Raw genomic sequence first — 25,544 nt, forward strand, 5'->3', positions numbered from 1 at the left:
GCTTGTGAAAACTGCAGTAGTTGGTGGAGACCCACTGCTGGTATCTGGTGTAAGATCTGTTTTTTTCCTCTGCTCAATAAACTATTGTGCACAATTTGGTATTAGTTCAGACCTAGTAGGGTGATGACCTGACAAAGAGTGTAAATAGGTCAGGCTTTTAAAGTGTGTCTGATTTGCAGTTGCCCTGCCTTTGGGTCAGGTTGTGCAGAAAATGGCCCTTTGCCCATACAAAATGCTGGGTAGATTTTTCAGCCCAAACAAAGAATTTGCTGGGTGTGACTTCTCACAGTGCTGTTGTGGGAGACAGACCCAAGAGGTGGATGTGAATATTGTATCAGAAGGTCAAATATGTTACCAGCTGGGTCAGTTAATTGTTTTTTGTGAACGTAACAGTTGAAATACAATATTGTCTTTTCATACTGTGGAACACTCAATATTTTAAATGCCACATTCATTGTTTTAATGGTCAACAATGAATCTGTGCTGCTTGCTATTTTTATCTTTGAGGTATTAGAGTGAACATGTTTTTCTGAGCATTGGTGCTGTAAACAAAGCATTGCTGTTTGTTACCTGTGGATAAAACTGTCTGCATTAGTGGGGCGATGTTTTCGATACTGCTCTTTGCTGCATCACCTGGGAGCACTGGTGGCAGCAGCAGGTTTATTATTCTTTCCCAGAGGAATACTCTGTATACCCTGTCTTCAAGGTCAAGATCTCTGGGGCTCTGCTGTCCTGGTTGTGTATATTTCTATGGTGCTCAGGTGCTGAGATGGGAGGAGGACAAGGACCAGCAGATGAAACCATTGCAGGGCTCTGGTTTATGTGTGAGAGCAAGTAGGTGGCTCATGTGGGTCAGTTTTGCAGCATTGATTGCAGTGGTTCACAGGTGTTTGCAGGTGAACACATTTGCTTTGCTGTCTTTTTTTGCTTTTGTCTGCCAGTTATTTCCTAGTACCTGTCAGCAAATGCTGTCTCATCAACCATGTAGTTCCCAGCCTTTTCCACTTCCTCCCTCCTAGAAACTCCTCACTCCACTCAGTCTGTTCCCAGCCTCCTGGACACAGTTCATGCCCGTAAAAGGGAAACAGAAGCTGGTCATAAAAGACAGTGAGGAAAGGTTTGTTGTTATTTCCAACCTTGTTCTTTTTCATTTAGGTGAACTATATATACATACACACACATGTGTATATGTATATGTGTGTATATATATATATATATATATAAAATATTTCTGTGATAATCAGTGAATGTTCTTGCCTAGCCTGGAAATTATTCTCCTTACAGTTTTACCAACAACAATAACTGATTTAACATTGAAGTCTTTAAAATTATATGACTTCAAAATGCCATTTTCAAAACTGTCTCAAGCTCTTAGGAACTTTAATTTCATGGCATTTACTGTTTCAATATGCTCTTGAAGGATATAGCAGGCAGATACCAGAGTTTCTAAGTCCCTTTTTCTTTAAGCTTCAAGGGAAGATCTTTGTGACTCCTATTTCTAAAACTCTGCACCATGCATCTAGATGGCAAGCAATACAAAAGAATGATATGTTTTCAAAAGTGTTACATTATGGAAGCATAATCAATTGATTATCATCTATTTTAGTGGTCATTTTAATCCAATTATATGTATTTTTTCATTTTAATCTTTGGCATTCATTAATGAAAACTTAGAGCGTTGCTTGTAGCCATGAAAAATTAGATCGAGTACACCCTGCCCTACTTAAACTGTGTATTAGCAAAGCTACTTTTTCCTTGAGAAATACTTCCCAAGTGCTTAGGAAAAAACCTTCCCTAATTGATAACCAAAAATTAATCATAGTCGGATACTTCCAGTTTGCATTCAAATAAGGTATTTCTCTATCTAAATAAGCTTCCTTTACTTGATTATTCATATTGTAGTTCAAAATGTTTAAAAATGAAAGATAGAGTTGGATGAAATGTAGACTACTTAATACAGTGTGTATTTAATATAAAAGTCATGCATTATTCATTTTTGCAATTTGAATAACTTTGAATTTAGCATCCCTGTTCTTCATCTTTTCCTTTGATGAACAATTAATTATTAAAATATAATATTGTCAGCATATGGCACAAAAATCCTTGGAAGTATAAAATGAGCTTCCTTTTCCTGCCATCCTTTGATGAAGGGATACCATATTTGTGGTTTTGCACAAAGCATTTGTCCAGCATCTTAAGTGATTCCATCAATGTAATTAAAAGGTTACAAAAGTTAGAAATAGTTAAATTCTTAATTTTAACTGCAACATTTTCAAAATGTGCCTCTGCCTCCCAGGTCTTTCATGTGTAGTCACTGGCTGTTAATGCAGGGGATGTTGGCATATTCAAACACACTTTTGGATCCATTGTGGCTCACTGTGTGCTGAGTGCTGATATAGAGAGAGACAGCTATGAAATAGAAATCCAGTGTCAAGGTTTGTGTACCACATTTGGAAATCAAGTCCTGTGACTGAGTTTCTAGTTTCTCTAACCAAGTTTTTCTGCATAAAAATGAGCCAGTCAAATTAAATGCGACCTTTTGCTGTGATTATGACTTCTTGATTAAAATTTCTTTGAACTTTGGCCAATCATATATATTTTAGTATTTATTATTTAAGCACACTTTTTCTCACAGAGGTATGCTATGATGAGGAAAAAATGTGGATTATTATTTGTTTGTTTCCTTTTTGGAGATGCAGATGTGGTCGAAATCTACTTGGATTAGAAGGAAAGGAATTGTTCACTAAGAGATTGCAGTATTGCCTTGACTTTAATAGAATTATTCATATTTTGGAATGCTAAAAGCTATGAAAACGTCACAGACCTGTTAATATTGAGCAGAAAATAGAAGCTATCTGAAGTGTATGTATCATTGGCATCATGCAGCAGCAGTGGAGTTAAAAAATATTATCAGACTGCTGCTAAGAGGTTTAGGCAACTCCTGATTTGATCAAGATTTCTAGAAGACTGTGGGATGCTTTGGAAGTGAATTCTGCAGACTTCATCCTATCTGGAAGATGTGTGTATCAATCACTAGCCCACCTGCTTCTTCCTTCTTTGGGGCAGGGAGTGGGTGGCAGTGGGTTTGCTCAGCAGCTCTGGTGAGACAGAAAGAAAAATTCCCTCTGCCCAAGTGTGGACTCCTGTTTGAGGCATGCAGGATATTGAAAGTAAGGAATAGAGATGTTTGGGAGACCTCGCGTGTCAGCCTGCCCAGAGGCAGTGAGCACCCTTGCACAGGCTGAGAGGGTGCTTCAGCCTCTGAGTCAACATGAACTGCAGAGGATAAATGCTCAGGGATGGCAGGGAAATTGCCTTGCCTGCAGCTGTTCCCTCCTTTTGTTTATTTATTTTTCTTCACAGTGTTAAATATTACCAGCTTGTCACTCTTACTTGAAGGTAAATGCTTCCAGTGCTTAGGTCAGGCTGTCCAAGGAGATTCTCAGAGAAAAAAAGATTTGTCCCCAGACTGCTGGACCCTGGGAAGGACTTTCTCAGATTTGGGAGAAGAGGTAGCAGTTCTACCTGTGAAACCTATTTGTGGTGTATTGGCTGTGTCTGGCAGCACCCTGGCAGTGGCAGCGTGGGTGGGTGCAGGCAGGCCTGAGCAAGCACTGCTTGGATGTTGCTTCGAGAACCACGGTGAGCTTCAGCAGTGCCCTGTGTCCCTGCTCCTCAGCCCGTGTGCCTGGCAGCTCCCAGAGAAGTTTGGCTGAGCAGCATGGCTCTGCCTCCTCCCTCTCAGCAATCCACTCAGGGTTTGACTCAGCTCCCGCATCGCTTTCCACCTCTGGCAGAGATGGAATGGATACACTGCCCGATGCTCTTTGGTCAGGCAGCAGTAAACAGGACCACTGAGGCTGTGTCCCACTGAGATCTGTCTTGCTGCAACCAAGCTGGAGAGCCATGTACTGAGTGCTGGAACCATTGAGTACAGTGTTATTTCTGTACTAACATAAACCAGTGCGGTAGCAAGTGCATTTCACACCTGCACACGTTCAAAATAGGAGGGTCTGTGTTTGGGATGGGGCTGACTAGCATTTTGGCTGCTCTTTTAATAAACCACTCATCAGCTCTTGCAGAGCCTTCCTGGGAGGGGGTTTCCATTTTTCATTACAGAGATGATAAAATACGTTGTTGCCATTACACCTTGTTAGGCTGCCTAGCAATGTGATGTCTGTTTTAAAGACACATTTAAAAAAAGTGTAATCCTGCTTGTCAATCTTCCCTGCAGAGAAGGAGACCTTTCTGGATCCCTTTGTGCTGAGGGAGCTTCTGCCAACGTCGCTGGGGAGCTACTACCGCTACACAGGTTCCCTGACTACTCCTCCCTGCAGTGAGATCGTGGAGTGGATCGTTTTTCGGAAGCCTGTGCCCATTTCTTACCATCAGGTGTGTTTGTCTTGTCAGTGAAACCCATCTCTTCATTTGCCCTCCTTATGACAGTTTTCAAAACCCACCAGTTTAATTTGGAGAACACAAATGTTTCTGTTGACAAAAAAGGAAGTGTCAGTGATCTTTTTTATTCTCTTAAGTAATATTGTTTCTGAACAGGAGCCATCAGTCTTGAGAAGATGGTACAACATGAAACCCAGTTGCCTTTCAGTGATTTATTTGGTATTGTTTTTGTTAAGATTAAATTAATCCATGGTGTAAATAGTTACATAGAGCTCCTTTTATTCTTTTTAATTGAAACTTTCTTTTCAAAGTAAAGTGAGTGATTTCAGTTCTGCTCAGATTTAGTAATTTGAACTAATTACATTAAAAAAGACATCTTTCCATTAATTCTCCATGCTTAACTGCTTTTATAACACAGTAAAGCTGCCATTATGTGCTCAGAGAGCTGGTGCACAAAAATTAGCACATAGCAGCTTTTAATGCAAATAGACACAATGTCTGGAGTTTGAAGAATTATCCTGATAAAGCAATGTGTAGATGAAGTCAAATGTTTACCAGTTCAGTGTATTTTGACATTGTAAGACTGTTGTCTTCAGAAAGCCAACCTGCTGGACTTAGTCTTGACTCTTTTTCATCTGTCATAAGCCACTGAAAACAAACTTTTTACATACACTAATTCTGTAAAGTGCACATGAACTGTTCACTGGGTGATTCTGACTGACAGATGCTATGCTCACAGGTTTCAGAAGTACGGAAGGCACTTGCCATTCCCTTGCTCCAGGCTTTTTTTCCTGTTTTCTAGATCTCATTGCTTCTCCCATAGACTCTTTCATCCTTTTTTGACAGTCTGTGTTCAAAATCAGTTGCAGTGCTTCAGCTGAGGCCCTCCAGAGGCTGAGGGACATGTCACAATTCATGTCTCCAGCCACCCATCCTGGTGTTATTTTGCCTGTTTCACAAAAGTACTGCCCGTGTTCAGCTCCTGGTCAGCAGGAACCATTTTGCTGGAGGCTTTCCCTGGAGCAGAGCTGAGCCCATCGTGCCCCCAGGCAGCCCCCAGTTCTGGCTGGAGCCTGGGACTCTGCACATGGTCCTGTTTGAATCAGACCCTTTGTTTTTTTCAGGCTATTTCTCTGATTGTTGAGATCATTTTGAATTCTGTCCTTGCCTGCAGGATACTTGCAATCCCTTGTAGCTTTTCACTACATCAGTAAGTTTACTGTTTATTATTTGGTGGCTGCAAGGCCTGGCCCACGCTCAGTTTTATACCCTGTGTGTGCATCAGGTGGGTCACGACTTCTTTTTTCTATTTTAACAAATGCAAATAAAATGGTAAATACCAGTTTCGGCTGTCAATATAAAGGTGCTTTGTCCTGGCATAGCTCCTTTCCTGTGCTCTACAGAGGTAACTGTGCCAAATCAAGCCCTTAAATTTGGCATTGTGCTGCTCTGTGCATGTGTGTGTGGTTGAAGGGCTGGGAATTCTGTGTGTAGACAGACTTTCATTGATACTACAACACATGTGGAATAAATAATAGTATTCTCCCCCTCCCCAGCAGCTCTAGATGTGTGTGTTTTAAAGGCCTGCCTCTGCTATGGTTATTATTTGTTCCTCTAACAGAAACAGTGTAACATAATCGATTGCCATAGTTTAACCTTCTTTATCACAAACCCCATGAAGCAGCCTGTAATCCCAGGGAACAACAGTGATATTGTTTAATTTTTGTTGCTGTTCCAATTAAATTCTTGCTTTTTTGCAAAATACCTTGCTGGAAAAAGGACAGTAGTGAAGTGGTCCATTGTGGAGGCTTCTCTATTTTATTCTCAGTCCTCCATCATCATCATCTTCCCTGATAATTAGACAACAAACCAGGAAAAGCTGTGTCACCCTGCAGATGCATTGTAAAGCTAAGTGCATTCAATGACCCAAAACATGGCATTATCTCTTGTAATGCATACCTCAGAGTAGCTCATTGTGCTTGTAACAGTTTCAGTATTTTTAATTGCCATTTGTATATCCAACCCATAGAAAACTACACATCAGGCTTTAATGGTTTGTAATTGCATGACTCAGAGTTTTAGATCAGGTTTCCCTGTATCTACAATAGTCTTACAAGAGCTTCTCATTTCTTCTTCTGAACAGGAGCTTTTGTAGTCCTTGAAGAGCATGATTGTAGCTCCTTGACTGCAGATCTTGGAATATAATTTTTTTCTGGCAGCTACAGAGAAATTAATCTCATTTGTCTTAGGTAATATTTTTATAGTGAAAGTGAGGTTGAAATGGCTTATATGTACTTCAACACATGAAAAGTGGAAGGTTAAAAATCATGTTTGAATTGGCAGTTGTTAAAATGCAATTATAACTCCCCAAGGTAGCATAGCAGAAGAAAATATTTTTAAAATTCTCTCTGAAAGTTTAAAAATTCAATTAATCTCACAGATTAATGTCTAAGCCTAGAGACTTGACTTCAGAGAAGTAGTTACTACCCAGGTTCTTGCGCTTTTATAAAGTCACCTTAAGCCCTGTTAGCTGGCTTCATCAAAACTGCTTCCAGTGCATGAAGTACAAAAGGTATGTAAATAAGCACAAGAGTTTTGATCTGTGCTTTTATAGAAGGGTGTAGCGGGATCATCTGTTGGGATGGTTTTTTTTTTAGACAAAAGTGTAAGTCAGTCCCTTTACCCCTTTTTTAATCCATCCTCCTATGCTTTTGAGGGGGTCCTGCTAATAATTAGGAAATGTTTTTTGAAATTTTTCAAGATGTTTCTTTGAAAGAATCAGAAGCAGAATTGTGTTGAGAACCTGGGAAAAAAGCATTCCTATAAGATGCAGAAAAAAAAAGTACAGTTCAAATTCCACCATCCGCACCTGCAAGCCTGGAAGCAGCACCTGAGCTCTGGAAGCAGCACCTGAGCTCTGGAAGTGGCACCTGAGCTCCCTGCCTGCAATGGGAACTGGTCATTGGTGGTCATCCCTCCCTGCTTGTCCCCTGCTGTCCCTCTGCTGAAGGGATCTCAGATTACCGTTTTGAAGGGAAATTAAGTAACGGTAGTAGGTGCCTCATGAGTCACTGGAGGATGCTTAACTGCTCTATTACACACTGCTTTGATTTTTTTTATCAACTGAGGCTGCCGTGATAATTCTTCCAATTGTAAGATTTGGGGCTCACATGCTTCTCCAGGGCTTTTTAGAGCAGGCACACTTAATGAAAAGGGTGTAAGTTTGAGTGAGCTGTCATTAAGCTATGAATGTAACTCAAGTTCCTTTTTGAAGTCCTGGGCCAGATTCTATGCTCCCAAAATCCATACTATCAATAGGTGTAATTGATGTGATGCAAACATTATCAGGAGTGATTCCTTCTCTGCTCTGTCTTGCTCAGTCTTTCCAGCAGCAACATAACTAATTCTAGTTCTTGTCCTGAATGATAACAAGTTAGCAGTAAATGCTGTACCAACCTTGATAGCTGAAAAACATTATAGAGAAAAACATTAGCTGAAGATATTTCCACCTTAGTTTACTAGACTTTTTTTTCTAAGAAATACTAAGATACGAAGTAACAGAAAAGTTTTCCAATTACAGTTCTTTCTTACAGGTTAATACATTTTCTTATAAATAGCTCAGATCTGAATCCAACAGAAGAAACTTATTCCCAGAGGAGTATATGCTAGCTGTGCCTAAAAGTGCTGCACGAGCTTTCTGTGAAGCTTAGCCTGGCAGCTAAACTTCATAAGGTATTTGGAGATAAGGAAGCATTGCCTTATCCAGGCAAAAGCTCTTGGTGTAGAATGACCTAGAAGCACTTGACGCAATACTGTGAAACAAAACAGGGCCAGCAGTGAGGAGGGTTTGGCAAGGCTGTGTCACACACAAAATCCTTCCAGACAAGGGGTCTAAGGACAAATGTTTCTTTGCCAATGACAGACATCCACAGGTTCTAGAAGGCCTTCTCTCATGTTGGGCAGGATAAGCCCTGTGTTGAGATAAGGTGGTTGGCAATAACTTCAGTGGGCAGTCTGGCTTCCCATGTGGTTTTATCAGTCTTGGCATCAACATTTTACTTCCTCACATTTTACTGTCTTATCAGCCGCCCGGATTTCACCACATTGTTTTTCTAATCAATGTCCCTTCTCTCCCCTGCCATGATGGCTGCCATCAGCTGGAGGCATTTTACTCCATCTTCACCACTGAGCAGCAAGACCATGTCAAGTCCGTGGAGTACCTGAGGAATAATTTCCGGCCGCAGCAAAGCCTGAACAACAGGAAGGTATCCAAGTCTGCTGTGAAGGATGCTTGGAACCAAGATATGACAGACATCTTGGAAAATCCGCTCGGCACAGAAGCTTCCAAAGGTACACTATACTTTAGAATTTTTCACTTGGCTAATAGGAGAATTTTTTCTGCCTACTTTGTCATCAAATGGTGTCAAGAACAGCTGTGAGCTACCAAAGAAATAATGCAGGTTGTGCAGGCATTCCTTGTTGGTAAGTGTTGATGAATTAACTAATTCTGCTTATGCTGCAAATACCTGTAGAACTCGCTGTCACAAGGTGCCACGACAATACAGCCTTAGAATATGTGGGTCTCAAAGCCACAAAATACAAATCTCAAACTGGCAATGTCCCTGTTTCTGCCAACTGGTTGTAGGGCTGTGGAGATGCCTGGCAAAAAGGGAAAACCAAAGGACCAAAGTCAGAGGTAAAAATTCAGCCCTGTTAGCACTGACACATTGGGTATTTGAATGGAAATAGAGTATCCAGATGTGGTTATTGGTTTCATTTCTCCAGTAACAAGACTTCTGAAGAACTGTCAACCTTTAAATTCAACGTTCATATCAGTCTGTTGATAATGGTGACAGGAGGAAAAGAATCTCTTCCTTTTAGGCAGGTGATTTTCTAATGTCTTGCTGAAGTGTTTCATATGCCTTTTTGTAGAGCAGCTGGCGCTTACTTCTGTCAGACACCAGATAGTGAGCTGGATGGAGGGGGGTGGGAGGGAGGTTGCTGTTACACTGGCCCAGGCAGCCCTGGCTGAAGTAGCGCATCAGAAATTCTGAGAGAAATGTGTTCTGGATAAAGTAAGACTAGAAATAAATATCAAATAAATTTACTACTTTTATTTGCCTTTGTGGTGTTGACTGCTGTTATTTATAGGCAGAAGAAATGATATGTACTTTCCAGTCTTCAGTCTTGCAAAGTGCTTGGTGCTTAACCAGCAGAGGTAAAGAAGAGAGGGGCAGTTTGCCAGAAGGAAACAGCTAAGCAGATTTACAAGCTTCCCTTTTTTTACCTGGCATTTTCACCTGGCCAGGCACAGAAAGCACAGATTTTAGAGGATGTGAATCATGAAAACAGCTGCATTCAGCAACCTCACCCTCCCAAGAGAGTATATTTCTCAGGGCTCGTTATTCTCTGAGCGTGCTTATTTATATATATATAATATACACGTACACAAACCTCATGTTCTTTAAAGGCAGCCTTGGGACAGAGAATTTACATCAGAAGTGAGAAGGAGATTCCTGCTATGCTCGGATGCTCTGGCCTGTAGTTTTCAGTCAGTGTTGTAACAGCAACATGTGTCAGTAATTTCTTTAGTTATATCCTCTGAACATATTATTTACCCAGAACAGTGATGAAAGTTAATGGGTTACATTATGTTAAAAGTGACAAAACTGACTAGTTTTTATTTTGAGTGCAGCCAAGGTACCTCTGGTACAACATTCAAGAAGATTTAACTGCTTTGGCCACACGCCTGCATATTCCTCACTTGCTGGATCGTTTATAGAATTATAAAGAATCCTTGGGTGATTTTCACCACCATAATAAATAACTGAAACCTGCAATTTTGTCAGTGCATTACAAACACTAAGGTCTATAGTTAATGGGCTGATCTTGAATTTGGAACTGTTGAGACCAAAGGAGCACTTGAATTACTGGGAAGATTCACCATGACTTTGATCCAAACCAAGCACACATGGCTTAGTTATCATGAGGTGAGCAAGTCTACAGGAGCAAGGGAGCAGCACAACCATTAGTCCATGTTTATATGGTTTGGTTCTCAGGACTGGTTTCCTGAGCAGGTTCTCTATGGGTCCTCTCCCATCATGTTCAGGTACCATAATGCTCTGTACTTGTGCCCGTCTGGGAATTTGAATTTATGACAAGAGAGACTTTCAGGTGGGGGACATGCATTTCCCATGGTCTGACAACATTCAGCGTGCCATCTAATGGCAAGGATGATGCTGGAGTTGGTGCTTTCTGTCTCCCTCGAGCTTTTGCTATAGGAGGCTGATAGCTGGGCAGCCAGTCGTTTTGTACCAGCTCTGTCAGCTTGTCTCTTTCTGGGCTGTGTGTGCAACAGAGGACACTGAAAATAGGTGCATTTTTTTCATGAACTTAAAAATAAACAGGTTGGCGCAGTGTTGCTAACACAAAATGGATGTAGTATATCCTTCAAAGGTTACAGGGATGAGATATAGCTGTTCCAGAAATATAACAATGTGGATGTTTCTGGCCCCTTTTTTGACAAAGGTGAACAGTGATGATGTGCCTGGTCCACTGCACATTCTGAACTACTGACATATAAATAAAATGAGTTGAAGTCATAATACTTGAGTGAAAGCAAAACCTATTGTTTATTCAGCTAGTAAATACAGTTCCTCTTTATACAGTGTCATTCATGCAAAAGTACTGAGGAACTGAGAGCATGGAGTGCTTTCCAGCCAGACAATCTCACATACAAGTATAGAAGAGTGTAAGGTTAGCATGATGAATTTATTTTATGCAGATTCTTCTGCAAACCACCTGGTTGCACCTCAATGCTTTCCACAATGCATTCAGCAATGTGACCAATGGCTGTCACATGTTGACTCTTGTCTGCCCTCCCTGTTCCTGATTTGTGTGTTGTAGAAAAAGGCAAGGTCACGAAAATGTGTCTTTTACTTGCTGCAAGGTGATATGGTTTGTGATGGTCTGCAGCTCTGGAGGGGAAGTTTGGGTTTGTTTGTCGGTGTGAATTTTTTGCAATTTGTTTCCTCTGTCACACTCTATTAAGTCTGTGGGCAGTATTGCTAATCTGGAAAACAGGGTAGCATTCATTATGTAAGCCTTTCTTATTTTGGAGGAAAATGTGCCCAGAACAATTTGCATAATGTTCAGAATAATTTTCAGAATTCCCTGGTGATTAGGGAATTTCAGATCAACACAAAGTGATGCAGCTCTGCAGTGGTCCATTGGCAAACGTTAGGTACCAAAGAGGAATGTCTTTCCTCTCAGCTGTCAAAGCTATCTCAGGTCACAAAATTGTGATCAGTAGCATAACCTACAGATACACTGGAGGAAAACTTTCTCACTTTATACCTGTCCTCTGAGTTTTTCCTTAGCAAAATCCCAAAAGTGGTGGCATTTGCTAAACAAAAAGTCTTCTGGGGAAGGCTATTTTAGGTCAGTGCATTTGGATCCAATTTGTTAACCAGTATGAATGTTACCAGCCTTTTGCTTTGCAGTTACTCGCCTCTCCTTTCACTTTTTTTAATTTTAAAGAGGCAATGAAGAGAGGGGCATTGTTTTTAATCATCAGAATACAAGATGGTGAAATACTTTAGCTAATTTCACTTACAGGTGAAAACTCCAGATTTTCAGAGTCAGAGTTTAACAAGAGGAGTTTTCCTTTATTCCATGATCTCATTCCTTCCTCCTGTTGGCGAAAGCTGATTTAAAACAGTTCTCTTGAGGACTGCTTGTATGCCTGGAATGAAAGCATATGCCTAAGACCTTTGCTGAATCAGAGCCCATGAGCTGAGCTTAATTTTTAAGTTGACCCTGGAGCTATTTCAAAAAGCCATACAAATTATGTTTGAAGATCTTATTTCTGAAATACACCATTCAGGTTAAATACTGTTCAGCTATTGAATTGTAGCAACTGGTAGGTTGACAGTAAACCCTTGTACAGTGATACTTTTTAACTTGAAACTTTCAGAGATCCAACCTATACAGTGGATCATGCTGTTAAATCAGGCAGATCATCATTTAACAAGAGGACTCACCCGTGTTGCAATATTAATTTATGTAAAGTTTTGAAAAGTTAGACGTTCTCTGTACAGATGTTCTAAGCCAAGAATGCATCTGTAAAGCATTGACCAGATACTGTAATTATCAGTGACTGTGGCAGTGTCTGACTTTTTGGACAAGACAATCTCTGTTAAAATTGCCTCATTTCTTCTCTGGCCTGTCCTCTGTGGCTCAGGACTGTGTTGCTCTGTCACATCATATATTGTGCTCCTGCAGCTCCTGGGCTGCTTTCAAGCAGCTCTGGTAGAGGGATTGCTAATTATTTATTGGTTTAATAGTGCACATTGCTCTTCAGGGACAAACAGAATTCTTACATAAAAGTCCATCCAGTTCAAGGATCTGGGTCTGCAAGACCCTTGCTACTTTCACATGTTGTTCCATCAAGCAGAACTGTATTTACAAAACATTACCTGCTTTAGTAAAAGTGTAGGTATGGAAACTCAGGAGGAAAAGATGTTTCTTTTCCTTGTTTCAGGAGGTACCCCATGTGCAACAATACTTGCCCATTTAATTTTGCTGCTGGTTACATCAAATGTTGTTTCTTTCTCTTTATGGTTTTTTTTTTTTTTAAACACTCAAAACCCCCTTTAACCTTTTTATCTCATTAAATGTGCTGCATGCCTTAGAACACTTAAACAAGCATCCCATGTGAGGGGCTCTTGACATCAGAATTTTCTTTCACAGATGCCTGATTACTTTCCCAAAGGTGTCTGATTACTCTTTGCTGGAGTCTCAAATAATGCTGTTTCCCATCAGTGGGCTTTTGTGTTAGAATACCATCTGTAATTATGATCCTAGCCTAAGTTAAATAATGAGCAGTCATAAATTCACTCAAACTTAGCTTTGGACTCTAAGTTAACAGCTGGGACATCTCTCTAGTACTGTACAGGTGATCATTTTCCTTACTTTTGTTATGTGGTAGTAATTCACAGTTTGGAAGTCCTTTTAATTTAATGCCACTAAAATCTGGATAGAAGATATTTGGATTTTCCTCCCTGCATGCTTTGTGCTGGAGGCATGGCTCAGGCCATTGGTCTGCAGCCAAAAGTAATGCCCTGCTCAATCAAAGCAGTTCAGCTCTTATTTACCTTTTCATGGCTCCTGATGTCAGAAATGAGACTACAGCCTTCTGTAAAGGTATTGCCTTTCTGCACAGCACTGGAGTGCACCTCCCATGCAGCAGCATCCAGAGGTCCAGAGATTCAGTGCACTGACATCAACACTTAAAGGCAGATAGTTTAGAATATTGGCAGCAGTGTTTCTGAATGAGAACAAGTTATTTGTCTCATTTATAGTCTCTGTTGTTACTTCCAGTAATTTGTTTTTGCTTTCTAAATGTTTTATGAAAACTGTCTCAAAACAACTTTGCAGTCTCTCCATGTCCTCAGGTTGTCTCTGGGAGTCCAAAAAGAGTCTTAGGCAGAGAAGTTCTACTCTTGTAGAATGTCATTTTTATGTTTTAGTCAAACCTAAATTACTAAAAAATACTCAGTAGTAATATGTAACATATGCAAAACAACAACAAAGTGAAGGTAAATTTAAAATTATTAATTATTGAAAATTTAACTCTGGATGGCTAAAGCAAAATTTAGCTATTTATTTTCTTTGAATATTTCAGGGAGAATGGAAACAAAGAAGAACTTACTTTAGTTAATTTATGGTACATTTACCATTAGCATTGATTCTTTTTGTCCTTTGGAAGAATCTTGGAAGATTTCTTCATGGATTAACAACTTCTTCCTGGTTTCCTTGGATAACTGGGCTTTTCCTATTGGCTTTTTTATTTCATTTTGCTATGAAAGTTATCCTTTCCCAATTCTTTTCCCCTTTAATCAGGTCAGCACCGTACTAGGTGTGGTGCAAATGAATTAATGTCTCATCATTAGGACTTCTGTTGGTGTAGCAGCCTGTGTTGGAGCAAAAGGTCACACTTGAGGGTGGTGACACTGTTCTGCTCATTGCTTGCCCTGCTTCTTTGCACTACAGACCTGCCCGTCTGCCGCTGCCTTAAGTGCTCCAAGTAAAGGTACTCACCTGCAGCTGCAAGAGTCTCTTTTTGAGCCTCAAGTGGCTGCTGAATGCACATTTTAGGCAGAAATCAGTGTGTTCCTTCTGCATATTTCATCTCTTCCACTTCAGCCCTGTCTTGCTCTGTTGTGCTGGCTGAGTCCTCATGTATGCAGTTGTCTTGGAGAGTGTCCTGCAAAAGCAGGAAAGGACAGGCTTCTGCCTTCTAGAGAGTTTCAGGTAAGGTGAAACACAAAGCTTTTCATTAAAAAAACTGACCCATTTTGAGGGGGAATCAGATGCAAAAAGATATTGTACTTATACCTGACATAGGTCTCATGCTTCCCTTGCAGTGGCTCTGTTCTGCAGGGTTCTGTTTTACACCTGTAGTAACTTCTGTGTGGTTGTAATGTGAGGAGTGCGTGTGTCTGGACCTGAATGTAGGAAACAACTTATCAATAGATTTTTTAATAAGCACTAAGTCACTGCTCACACTTCTTCAGAGATTATAAAGGGTCAAAACCAACAGAGCAAGAAGAATTCAGTGTGAAAGTGTAGGTGTGGTTTGGGTTCACAGCTGCCACTAAAGCTGGAAGAGCTGAGCTTGATGATTTATTCCATTTACACCTGGAGGGAATTCCTTTCTGCACTGCCTACCTGCTGGCCCAGCTGTTCATCCCACAGAAGTACTAATTTTAGATTGAACCATGAGTGCCTGCAGCTCATCCTTTGTGTTGGAAAAAGCCTCCAGAAACTATGAAAGGAAAGCTGCTTTCCTAATCTGATTTTGGGCATCCCGCAGGCATGTATTGGGAGGCTCTACCAGCCCGATTGGCTTATCCTTCCTATGCTCCCCAGTCCAAACCCTCACCAGAACACTGGAAAGGCCAGCTTGGTTAACATGGCAAATATGTGTCCTTCTGGCAGGAAATCCTCCTTTCTCCCCATTGGTGCTGTTTGTGCCACTGAACGTGACCACACGTGTGGCACAAACACACTGTGTAAATAAGGGCACAGGTGTACATTTGAAACACAAGTCACCTTCTCTGTGTATACATGGATGTGTGCAATACAAATACAAAACTCGCAGGGCAGGTCCATGTCGGACATCAGTTCAGCCCAGTATGGCACCTGATGGTGCAAGGCTGATCTGCACTGCTAAGGACTCAGACCACAACTGTAGAAACACTATTTGTGAAATATGTGAAATACTAAGGTGCAAACACACAGTCCGTGCCTTTTAGTAAAACAGGATCTGTTGCTGTGATGCCATGGAAATGTAGGTGCTACAAAGTCATACAGGTATTAATCCAAATGCAGATTGTGTCCACCTTGGGAAATGGGCAAGCAACAGAGAGGCAAACACCAGCTTGTCCAGAGCCCTTCTGTCAGAGGGACTCGTGTGCCCATTTGCTCATGAGGTTATTTCTCAGGGCTTGTAAAACAAGTGTGGGGTCTGTCAGTGTGCCTCACACCTCAGGAAACAGCCCTGTCTGTTTGAAGCATAGTGGAAGGTAAAAGCAGGGAAGATAAATAGTCTGTCTCCTAGCTACATTCTGCCTGTGGATTGAAGTAGATCAACACAAATATTTGTGTGTACAGCATGCTCCAGAGCCTGCCAATGCCTACTGGCAAAGTGCAGGCAAAGGTAAAGGAAAAATGTGTGCTACTCTTTAAAGCAATTATCCTTATGTATTAATAATGTTATTTATAAGCACTCTGAGAAGTCAACAATGTACACTAAAGCAAAGCAAAAAAACCTGCAAACATTTAGTAAAAGGATAAGGGGGAAAATGTTATAAGTATGCCTCTTAGCACTTTCTGATATATTAAAGCCTGTGTTGTCTCTGCATATGATCTTCATAGTTTATTTGTTATCCTTTGGGAGCACAGCCCTTGCTGAATCCTGGGATTGGATCCTACAGCCCAAAGCATGCTCTTGTTTATTATGGATCAGAGTGTCTTCCCAAGCACCTCCACTAAGTCACACCAGTTCAATGTAGCTGAATCTCGCCCTGCATCACTTCCCTTACCATGGCACTGAAAGCAAGTGAGGGTTTTCTCATTGCAGCATAACGCATATTTTTGCATTTCAGGGTTTATTTGAAGTTTTGAGCATCTAATAATGAGAAGGAATATATATGTGTGTGTATATAGGTATGGATGTAGTTGAAAGTATTTTTCTTCTCTTTTCTGTTGTTGGCATTGCTTTCTTCTTGTCTGCAGTCAGGTTCCTGGGGGTGGCAGGGCTGACTGAACTTGGTGCAGTGTTTTGGCAATAGCACAGGCACTGATCACAGCTTCACTCTGAAATCATCTGGGATGCCCATGGCTGAGTTGGTTGTCATTACAGCAGCAAGTGGTGCATCTGTCCTGCAGGACTGGCCCTTCCAGCTCCTTCACAGGGCTGGGGCAGAGGGGAAGGAAACACCCTCTCTCCCCCGAGAACTTGTTGGCCATCAAGTTGTTTGCCCCTATTGGGAAGAAGGACATGAAACCTCCATACTGACCTCTCCGTTTCTCTTCTACTGAGCATGAGAGAAGAAATGCCCCAAGTACCTTCTTTGTGCTCCTGCTTTGTAAGGGAGAGACACTGTTCCCTGCCACTTATCCCATTGAATGAATCATCCTGTATATCCAGACTAGTAAGAAAGAGAAATGAGGCCTCTCTCACCTTACAGCCAGAAGCTGCCTCCCAGAGCAAGAAAAGATCCTTGTCCCTGTATTTTAGTTAGCACTGAGCAGCTCAGAGCCAGTAACATGCTATGGGCACATCCTGATGCTGATGTTTCCCCTTCCATATATGAATTGCCTTAGAAGATCCCTGCCCATGTCACCACGAGGGATTCAGGATCTCACTGTCATGCTGCTTTTCTGTGCCGAAAATTGTCAGGGCTTCAGCACACAACATGTATCCCACGGCACCAAGGAGAGGAACAGCAATTTTGCATTGCTGAGACATTCAGCAGGAGGGAGAGAGTGGGATTTTTCAAAGGAGGGCATAGCACAGCTAGAAATAACTGCCTTTAAAGTGGTGACATTTTTATGCATGGACAAGCTAACTTAGAACATTTTTAGAGGATTTTATAAATCCTGCTGATCCCAGTGGAACTAGATTTGTCATATGAGGACCTGTTTTACAGGGAGAAAGTATACAAGCCTTAACTGAATATACAATTCTTGCACTCTCTCAAAAGTTTCCCTAAATAGGTCTTTTCATAACCACAAGTAGCATATGCAAAAAGCGTGATGAAACCCAGAAAGTTTGGCTGGTGTTGCATTTCTGTCTTTGAAAGAGAAATACAGGCTGCTTTTAAGGAACAATATTAATAAAAAAAGCTGTAATATTCTCTTACATGCCCTTTCTGCATTCATGGGTGTGTCTTAGTATCAGCAATTAATTTTTGCAAAACAGTAAGCCCTTTTTTTTTGTTTTTCAACTCGCTGAAATGGAGCTGCCAGGAGCTTTTGGATTAAGCTTTATCAGGCTTTCAGTTAGGAAAGCCTCATGGAGATTATGTAGCCAAATACAACATACAAATCAGATTATGGGAGAGATGAATGCAGAGTTGTTAAATTAATTTAGTTTTTAGTTCCAGCCCACTGGAATGTTTTTAACATGAAGAAAATAATTCTCTGCTGTATGGCTGGCTGGCCCAGTGCTTAGGACTGTATCAGCATGCTGCATTCATCTGCCAATGGCAAACAGGTTTTCTCCAGGCTTGAGTGATGCTGGATTCCCCCTGCCTTCCCCAGTGGGCTGATCTGCAGAGAAAAGCCTGGGTCAAGCTGCTGGGCAGCCCCACCACTGAGGCTGCCTGAGTTGGGTCAGAGGGGCTTCCTCCAGATGCACCCGCACAATGCTCCTGCCTCTGCAGGACTTTTCCAGAAGGCTGGAGCCGGCTTGTTTGCCAGGTTCTCCCAGTTCAGGTCATCCCTGACAGGAAGGTGAGAGTGTTTTTACCCTCCAAGAGGTCCAGGGCATGTCTGTGCCTGCAGTGAGGCATGACCATGGTACTGCAAAGGCTCTTGCCTGTTCAGTGGCTCTGAGATGTGGCCTGGTTGCCCCAGCCAGGGGTTTCTGCCTCCACAAGTCTTGGCACAGGGCCACTAACCTAGGACACAGTGGCTTTGGTGTCCTGCCAGACTTGTGTAGGTATGTGCTCAGGACTGCATATACCACAGAAAGATATCCTGAAAGCCCCCACAATATTTTATTATCCCTCAGGATTGGAATTTTAAAGAGAACTAATATTTTTTTTCTAAAACTAGCTGAGGTGCTATTTCAGTGTGGAATAATGCTGGTTTTTGGTTTTGGGTCTTTTTTTTTTCTCAAGGAATCATGAATTCACAGGCTTTCTTTTTGCTTATTATGCCTGGTTTTGTTAAAAAAAAAAAAAAGGAAAATAAAAGCTTGTGTTTCTCTTTAATGTGTCCTGATTAAACTTCCCCTTCCCTGTCCCAACCTCTTCCTGCATCTCTCTCTCTTCAGCTGCACATTTTGCAAAATCAGTAGAGGTCCTTTAGCATGTGATTCTTTTAATCTTCTTTGAAAAATCCAAGGCACAGAGAGTATTGAAAGAAAATTTAGATCTCTGGGAAATGCCAGTTGTTTCATAGATGGTCAAATCATTGCACTTTTTTCCTTGTCTCTCAGATATTCACTATGTTATTATGTATCACTTTAATTAAATCATCAAATTGAATTGTTGGATCAAATATTTCTTTATTCCATTGTGTCCTAAGGAGGTTTAGTTAAATTAATGAAACCATATATTTCATTTTATAAAAAAAGATTTCTTTTTTGCCCATTCATAAGTTGTTTAAAAAAAAGTGGTTGAACAGAAAAGGTTGATTAATATTAAATTACTTCAGCTACTGCTCTGTGCCTTGAAGTAAATTGAACCAAGTCATCCTAAGTCATGTACATTTTGTAATATTTACTGAGAAATCACAGTATTGTAAATTCAGCCTCATTTTAGCTTGCCGTGAATGAGGTTTGCTCTCATTGAAGTCACTGGAGTCACTCAGGTGATTAGAAGTGCTCATGACCATCTTGGATCAGGGTGCAGGGTCAGGGAGGGTCTCCTGACTCTGAGCCTGTGAGTCTCCTGTTTACCCGTGGGAAATATCCACTTCTCTGGCTGCCATGAGCTGTTCCAAATGGCATCCAGGCTGGCTGCAGAGAGTGGCCCAGAATGGGGGACAAGGCAGCCTCCTCTCCCTGGAGTGGCTTGGGGTCCTTGTGTGAAAAGCAGCTGGCCAGACATCATTCAGAGGGCTGGTGCAATTAGGTGCTGTCTCTCAGGAAGGTTACCTGCTTGAATTATTTCTAAAACAATTTGATGCATGATTACTTTAAATATATAAATCTCTGCATGTCCTCCTGGAGGACAAGGACTGGGTAAGAGTTTTAGGTCTGGGTAGTCCTTCACCCTGGGCTCCTATCTCTGATGGGATTTGACTAGGCGGAGTGATAAAGGCTGGCCTGGCATTTTGAAGTGTAATTCTGTGATGACAAAGGGCGTCAAAGAGGGCAGTTATGATTTATTGGTGAAGTTATCAATAAACAGTGATGCCAGAGAGAATTGATCTGACCATCTCAGCGGAAAGAGGTGAGCGTGGAGAGGCATACCAAGGATCAGGAAGTTCTGTAAATAGTGATAACACCGATGGCTTTCAGCTGTCCCCTCTCATCTAGGTCCTGGCCACCTTCATGCTGTGCCTTGGGGGACCAGGAGGGAGCCAGAGGGAAGGCATCTGCAGGCAGCAGAGCGTGGTGTGGCTTCTGACTTTGTGGCACTGACAGCAGAATGCTGTTTTGATCCCTTCAGCTCAGTGTAAATAGAAACTCACATACATTTATCCAGTGCTTTGAGGTGCTGTAGGGTTTGTTTGTTTTGCTGGATCATCCTTCTGGGTTGAGCAGAAGGATCTACTGCAAAACTGCAGGATTGCCACCCCTCATGGCAAGAGCAAACATCAAAGATTTTTTCTGCCCAAGCATATTTCTGCAATTTATGTTGTCTTGTTCAGCTAGCTACAAAATGTGACTTATAACTGCACAAATGCATTTGACAGGTATTTTTCTATTGTACAGATAATATTGGTGTTTAAAGCATTTAACCATTTTTATTTAAGAACTGTAGCTATTTCAGTAATGTGACAGCAAAGCTGCATGGCTAGCCTGCAAGTCCAGGCATAGGAATAGATGTTTCTCCCTTTCAGTGCTGCCAGGACTCTTTAGAAGTGAAATAATGGCCAAATATACACACGGTCACATACCTGCAGAGCGCAGACAAGCTCAGTGTGTTGGCTTTAAAAGGAAAAGTCGTACTGGGAAAAATAATTCTGCAAACAGTGTCAGCCTGATGGGCTGGGTGACACTTTGCCTTTCCCTGGCAGAAGAGACCAGCTCCTTTGCCACGGCACATGTGTTTAGGTATCATTGCAAGTGATTTTCCTTGGTTCAGGGTTTATACTGAGAAAGAGAATGTGAGAATATGCCCTGAACTGGGTATTTTAAACGTGATTTTTAAAGCTTGGAAAAAAGCTATACTCTTTATAGCTGGAAAGGGGATGATGCAGTTTTCCCACAGCATGTGAGTGCCATCTAGTGTTGTGCATCCCCGCCCAGACCTTTGCATGGCAACCCCTTGAAAAGTGTTTCTTCCGCGCTGCAAGGGGACTGTGCACACCCCGCCCCTTGAGGGGCCAGGCTGGATTTGTGCCTGGGCTTGGTCTGCCCTGCAGAAGTTTGGGTTTGGTACTGCTGGAAACAGAAGCCGTGCTTTTCCCAGAGGTTAAGCTGTCCCTGTGCTGATGTCCCCACTGACTTAAGCGTGGCTGAGAAGTGACTTGTGCCTCCACGCTGCAGGCAGGGTTAAGAAGGCAGGGCTGGCTGCAAGTTCCTCTGCCTGCTCAGAGGCTATGGCCGAGCTCATCACGAGCCACTCTTCCCAGCCACACTTCCTTGCTGGTGATACATTACTGACAATCTACTGAGCATCTTTGAAGGAAGATATATAGAAAGAGGAGTATAAAATAATTGTGAAAATGTACTAGGTTAACAGGAAAACATTTACTGACCCAGTAGTGCCACATTTTCAGAAGTTTCAACTCTTTCCGGGCCCGGCAGAGCATATTGGGGTATTTCCCCCTTACAGAACAGCAGGGAGTGGATGAGGGAAGCTGTGGATCAGGTCCGCTGTATTTCTTAATCTTTCAGTGCAGAGCTCTTAAGTCACCAAGTTAAAGTGTAGGTGCAAATGTCAGGACTGAGACTTTCAAGAACTAAGCAACCTGCATGCAGAGAATGAATTGTCTCATTCACTTTACTCAGGAGAGCAGAAAGCAGCTGCAGGTGGTATTAAATCCCATTGGTCTCAGTGGATTGCAGTCTAAGCTGTTACTGTAGGCCAGACCATTAAAGAAAAAAACCTAGCTCTTAGGGTGAGGCACCATTCTTCCTGTTTGTTTTCTTCAGGTTATTTAGAAGAGTTTCATCTTTTCTCCTTCTATTTTTCAGCTTGTAGCACTCCTCCAGTCAACATGAAAGTGCAGCCTGTGAACAGGACAGCGCTACTGGTAACCTGGAACCAACCAGAAACCATATACCACCCTCCAATCATGAACTACATGATCTCATATAGCTGGACTAAAAATGAAGATGAAAAGGAGAAGACTTTCACCAAGGATAGTGACAAAGACCTGGTAAAAGCACAGCATCAACCCCAGACATACGTATCAAGCTATCCTTATATTGTTATTTTCTTGGTAGAAGGAGGTAGAGAAAGAAAGCAGTTGTTACCTTATAGGCAGGCTAATGTTTGGCCCACAATGAATTGCTATTTAAATGTTCAGCATTAATTGAACGTTGCCTAACAGGCTACCCAAACACTGGAGTGTAAATTTATAGTTTATGTGAGTGCATAAAGGACTGAATCTGCAGACACTTTTTCATGTAGTGTTGCTGAGAAGCAGCTGGCTTGGGAAATGGTGAGGCTCTGAATACCTTTTGGCTTGTGTTCAACTTGCAGATTTTCACATTAGACGTCCCATCCCCCAAAATCTGTTCTTGGGCTCAGGCTTTTCACTGTGCATAGCCCCTTGCAGACTTGGGAGCAGTTTCTGGCACTATGTGCTGCCAGAGGCAGGAGTTGCGTAGTTAGGGCTTGAAGATTATTTTGGAGTGGCCCTGTAAAAGCACTGCCTACATCTGGCAGTGTGAGAAAAAGAGAGAAGAGCAAGACAGTTCCAACACAGATGGAAGCACTGCTCTATCTCCTCCACTTAGGATTTCATCTGCTTGTCATTCTTGTCTAAGTGGAAGCAAGTATTGTACTGGTCCTTAACATTCTCTACATATAAAATTGAAGTGACATATTCAGGTTTGAAAGGCCTCCATTTTTTGTTAATCAAAGAAAGCCTCCAGAATAATGAAATCAGTAACTGTATATGCACATGAAAAATGCAGCAGCACAGTGTTATTCCTAATGACTGTTACCAATTTTTTTTTTTTCAAATACACAGTCCTCTGGGCCCATTCAATCAGTTTTACAATAATACTTCTCTTATTCCCTTAGATGAAGATTCTTTTACTTCATTTCCATTTATATTTCCAATTTCCCCAGTAGACATTGTTATCTGGGTCACATTAGGGGACAATCTGCCTCATGAAATCAGAAAGGAATCCACTGAAAGGCACCCAAGGTTATGATGTATTGTAACCTCTCTCTTGTCATAATTTCATACTGTTAAGGGAGATTTTTTTAATAAGGTATAAGGAGGAGAGCCTTAATCAGCAAAAATGAGGTGGGCACCATGAAACCATCCTGTTTTATGTAAAAGAAATAATTACAAGTGCAAGGGATGTGATGGAGTGATAGCTTGGAAAAAAATTGCACTGAAACCCTGTGCTGTTCAGCAGAGCTTTGGGTTAAGAAAGCAATGACAGCTCAGTCTATTTTAGGGGCAAGAGAAGAAGGAAACCTCTTGTCAGAGGGAAGTGCAGATTGTTTTCAGTGCTCTGGCAGATGCAGTTGGGCTGTCCCATCTTGAATCAGAGCTAGACAGTGTTTTGCTGTAGAGATCACAAGCATTTCAAGTGACTCATACAGCTGCTCCTGTGAGCTGATGTGATTGTGTACTAAGGCAGCTCTCAGGTCAGGTGTAAGCAGGGATATCACAGCCCAGGATGCTCAGCCATCATGCTGCATAGTACATCAGCATCAAATTGCCTTAACCAGTTTGTTGCCAAATAGACAGTTTTAATATGCAGTGTCTTTTCTGTACTTATCCTGTGTTGGGAACTTGGATCTCCACCTAAAATATCTTATTATAATTGCTGTAAAGGCGAATAACTTGAGTTTTAAGTTCTTCTGAGGAGAGCAGAGACATTGAGGCATAAAGACTGTCATGAGACCAGATGTGGAACATGTTCGTTTCTTTCTCATGGGCAGAGTCAGCAGTGTCTGGGTGCATCCCTTCAGCCTTCAGCCTTGCCCTCTCCAGGAAACCACTGAATATTTCTATGTGGAAATATAGCTTGTCTTATATATGGCATAAATGTCCTGTGTTAGCACAATGCTTTATATATTTCAAACTGATCGTGGACAGTACTGTGGGGGTAAAAAACTGAATAATATCTATTTTTTTTAAACAGAAGGCCATCATTAGCCATGTCTCACCTGACATCCTTTATCTGTTCAGAGTTCAAGCAGTTTGCCGAAATGAAATGCGTAGTGACTTTAGCCAGACTATGCTCTTTCAAGGTAAAAAAACCACGTACATATTTTTACATTGAACTATTCTTTGTTTGTTTAATATTTTCTTTGCAGAGTGCAATACTGTATGAAGTTACTTCAGAAGATATTTGAATGCACGTAGACAATGCTAATTTCATATTGTGGCCAGTGACTTAATCTGAATCTCATTTCCAGTGAGGAGGGTTTGCCTACACCTCTTGTTGTCAGGGTTTGTCAGGTTTTAAGAGAATTTAGAGCTTTTCTTGGTACTAGTTTTCTGAAACAAATTCATCAGAGACTCCTTATGCATCAGAGGCACAGCTATAACAGAATGTGAGTCTGATCAGTGTCTGTTTTATGTAAAGAGGAAAGGAGATCAGTCCTACCTTGACAACCACATGTGGAGATATTCAGATTTTACCATGCACGCAACCTCAGTGATTTCCAAAACATACATATATAAAGAGAATCAAAATAACTAGATGGTAAGCTGTCTTTTATCATGGATTTCCTATTAAGTTTATTGGAAAAATCTGGTAAAGCTGAGATTTGGTAGAAGAACTTGATGATTTTAGAGGTTTTCTAAGTGCTAAAGTTTTGGTCCTTCATGGGATCTTATTATGCCATTTTTTATTAAGTAGGGCAGGTTTTGCCTCTGATGAGAACATTCCTTCCCACTCCAGCTTATAGATGCATAAACCTCAAAATGGGTAATGAAAGAATAAAACAAGCAGAGAGTTAAAAGTTTAAATCCTTGGGATGAAGCAAAGAGTTGTCACTTGGATCTGATGCTGTAAATGGAAAAAAATAATAGGGGCATTTTTCAGTGTCATTTTCAGAAAGTATGGGAGTTTTGGTCCTGCTTTGTTAGCACTTAGTGTCTGAAGGATGTCAGGCTATGGACATGGTTTGGTTCTGTTGTGGTGGCATGCCACAGTGTTGGCAGCATTGAAGAGAGAGCAGGGATCAGACAAGTGTCCTGTCCAAGCCACAACTCATGTTTATATCTGTTCTTGGTAACTCAGCACAGTGTTTTAGACTTTGCTTTTAAGTGCCAGACAGAAGTTAGAAACCAGTGTATTGCTTATTATGACCTCTTTTACTATGTGATGGAATGGAAAAATTCTTTCAAGTTTGACTACAATAACTGTTTAATCACAGTTAGGAGTAAATAATTACTGACAGCTCTGTAGGTTATCCTTTGGGTACTCTAGCCCAGTTCTAGTCCAGTATTCAATGCAGTGGAAGTGATACACTCATCTGCAGTGGGAGTAGATGGTGTGATTCCTTCCAGATGTCCCAAAAAAAGGAGCTGCTGTTCTAATC

At 41.4% G+C, this 25,544-nt stretch overlaps 1 protein-coding gene across 3 annotated transcripts in view; it reads left to right on the forward strand.

Moving 5' to 3' along the window:
- Positions 1–25,544, forward strand: part of PTPRG (protein tyrosine phosphatase receptor type G) — a 402,469-nt gene that overhangs the window by 297,874 nt on the left and 79,051 nt on the right. For all 3 annotated transcript variants that reach the window (XM_069028207.1, XM_069028208.1, XM_069028209.1), the window contains 4 exons: positions 4,235–4,392; positions 8,556–8,748; positions 22,001–22,185; positions 24,137–24,245. In XM_069028207.1, the coding sequence (XP_068884308.1) occupies positions 4,235–4,392; positions 8,556–8,748; positions 22,001–22,185; positions 24,137–24,245 (645 nt within the window). The remainder of the gene's footprint in view (positions 1–4,234; positions 4,393–8,555; positions 8,749–22,000; positions 22,186–24,136; positions 24,246–25,544) is intronic.

Source organism: Aphelocoma coerulescens, chromosome 12 (assembly GCF_041296385.1).
Source record: "Aphelocoma coerulescens isolate FSJ_1873_10779 chromosome 12, UR_Acoe_1.0, whole genome shotgun sequence".
NCBI classification, from domain to species: Eukaryota; Metazoa; Chordata; class Aves; order Passeriformes; family Corvidae; genus Aphelocoma; species Aphelocoma coerulescens.